At 48.0% G+C, this 2479-nt stretch overlaps 1 protein-coding gene across 1 annotated transcript; it reads right to left on the minus strand.

Moving 5' to 3' along the window:
* Positions 1-877: 877 nt before the first annotated feature.
* On the minus strand, positions 878-1477 carry DIRAS2 (DIRAS family GTPase 2; the record flags this gene model as incomplete). Its single annotated transcript, XM_084239386.1, has 1 exon — positions 878-1477. The coding sequence occupies one exon, from the start codon at positions 1475-1477 to the stop codon at positions 878-880; it is 600 nt and encodes a 199-aa protein (XP_084095512.1).
* Positions 1478-2479: the final 1002 nt, after the last annotated feature.

Below are 2479 nucleotides of genomic sequence, written 5' to 3' on the forward strand. Positions count from 1 at the left end.
GAAAATTACCTTGGAGGACAAAAGAAATACCTAAAAATAGCTACTTTAATTGCTTTTATTTAAAATCTGAGAACTGGAAGAAGTTATACCCCAGATGGGTCAAAGGGAAGAAACTTCACATTTCTAAAAGCCTTGAAGAGAGGAACACACGAGGCTGGGGCGGTGTCCTGGTAATGTCATGGCATCCTCGCTCAACACTGAAGATGTCTCACAGAGCAGCACACACCTAGTGAACTCTGCATTATATGTGAAAATAAATACTCTAAAGGTTAAAATGGTACTTGCTTGTTAGATCTAGAGAGGAGAGCACATCCCTCAGGGTAGCAAGGCTCAGGGGTCAGCTGGGACTGACAGTGAACATCAACAGGGGAGGCTGGGATTTTATTTTCAGGTAAAGAACCACGACGGGAAAACTTTGGCCTCGTCGCCTCACCTCTTGCTGCACCTCCCTTCCCTCCCCCAATGATGTCCTTGGCTTCTGTGTAGGGGGCCCCTGGTCTGGGGGCGGTGCTTGCAGCCTCAAGTTCACATGCGCTTGCTGCAGGCAGGTGAAGGCGCCTCCTCTTTGCGCTTGTGCTCCCGCAGGAACCAGTCCTGCCAGCTCCTCCTGATGCCAAGTTACCCTCAGAAATGGCTGGCACCTCTCAGTTCCTTGAGGCCGAGGGTGGTTTTCACTTTCAATGTCTGGCAGGCTCCCTGATTTTGGAGAAGGGGGCTGGTTGGTGGTGCGTGGAATGCCCTCTTAAGGACAGAGGGCACATGTCGGTCAGAATGCAACATTGAACACGTGGGCATCTTACATGCTACCCTGACGACTGTGGGTTCACGTGGTGGGGAGGTGGGGCACGGGGACACGCAGCTGCTCCTGGGAAGGCATTCACATGATCACACATTTGCCCTTGAGCTTCTCTTTCCTCTTCTGCTGCTTACTCTTCTTCCCGTCGATCTGTAAGCTCACGGTCCTGCGCTTCTCCAGGTTGAGCAGCTCCTGGAAGAGCTCCTTCACGTTGTGGTTGAGCTTGGCCGAGGTCTCCATAAAGGCGCACTTCCACTTGCGGGCCAGCGCCTCCGCCTCGCTGCTCTCCACCTCGCGGTTCGGGCTCTCGTCACATTTGTTGCCCACCAGCATGATGGGGATGCTCTCCACATCCCCCTTGATCTCGCAGATTTGTTCGTAGATGGGTTTGAGCTCCTCCAGAGACTGCCGGCTGGTGATGGAGTAGACCAGGATGAATGCGTGGCCCTTGGAGATGGACAGGCGCTGCATGGCGGGGAACTGGTGGCTGCCCGTGGTGTCTGTGATCTGCAGGGTGCAGATGCTTTTGTCGCAGCTGATCACCTGCCGGTAGGTGTCTTCCACCGTGGGGATGTAGCTCTCCCGGAAGGTGCCTTTCACAAACCGCAAGACCAGGGAGCTCTTGCCAACGCCACCTGCCCCAAACACGGCCACCCGGTAATCATTGCTCTGCTCCGGCATGTTGCTGGGGGGCTCCCGCTAGCAACCAGGAAACACCTAGCAAGGAACCAGAGGTTTGAGAGAATTAATAATAATAATAATAATAATAATAATAAAACTGCAAGAAAGACTGCTTTTGATCGCTAAAACAAGTAACCAAAATACTCGTTTGCTTACTCTCCCAACACAAGAACACTTCAAATTTCATTTGAAAATTTCTTAATTCTAAAGTCAATGAATACAGTCAATGCTCAGTTTTCAAAAGTGCAGTCGATCTCCTCATTGGCTACCGGGAGCCTGTCTGGTTCTCCATAATGGACTATGATCTAAGTATCGTCATGCACCAATCACCCTTCATTTAGGGAAAGATGCCAAATAGGCAGGATGCAGTAAAGTTTATATTTGCAGTAGATATGTCTACCAGCTGACGGAACATCACATCAAAGCCTGGACTGGGGCCTCCCATCTTCTGATTTCACCATGTACATTTACCTCCAAGTCTGCTCAGTTAACTCAACTGAACTCCTGCACACTCTGTATGCAAACCCACCAAGTTACTTTAAGTGTCAATGCCAAATAGGATATAGAAAGATATCAGGAGCTCATTAATAGCAGAAGACAGTGTGAAAGGCTGATTCCAAGTTTGATTAGTCTATTAAATGTTCATGAGATCATGAGCAATTCACCAGTATGCCACAGTGATAAATTGTTCCATATTTTTAAAATGCAGTGGCATATGGGATCTAGTGTGAAGCTTTTCTCTGAATCCCCAATGAGAAGCTCTCTTTGTGCTTGAAAGACACTGTCCTCACCCAACACTGCCTTGTATTATGCTATTTAGCTCTAGACTGGAGTGTTAGCATCTAAACAAGCTCCTTATCCCAAATTCCCTAAAAGAGCCTTTCATCTTCAACTAACACTCAGCCTGTGTTTGGTAAATCTGGTATCAGTCATGCTAGACAGTATTATAGTATCTCCAGTATTTTTTAAAAAATATTTATTTATTTATGCATACAAGAACTG

Source organism: Talpa europaea (genome assembly GCF_964194135.1).
Source record: "Talpa europaea genome assembly, chromosome: 7".
Lineage (NCBI taxonomy): Eukaryota > Metazoa > Chordata > Mammalia > Eulipotyphla > Talpidae > Talpa > Talpa europaea.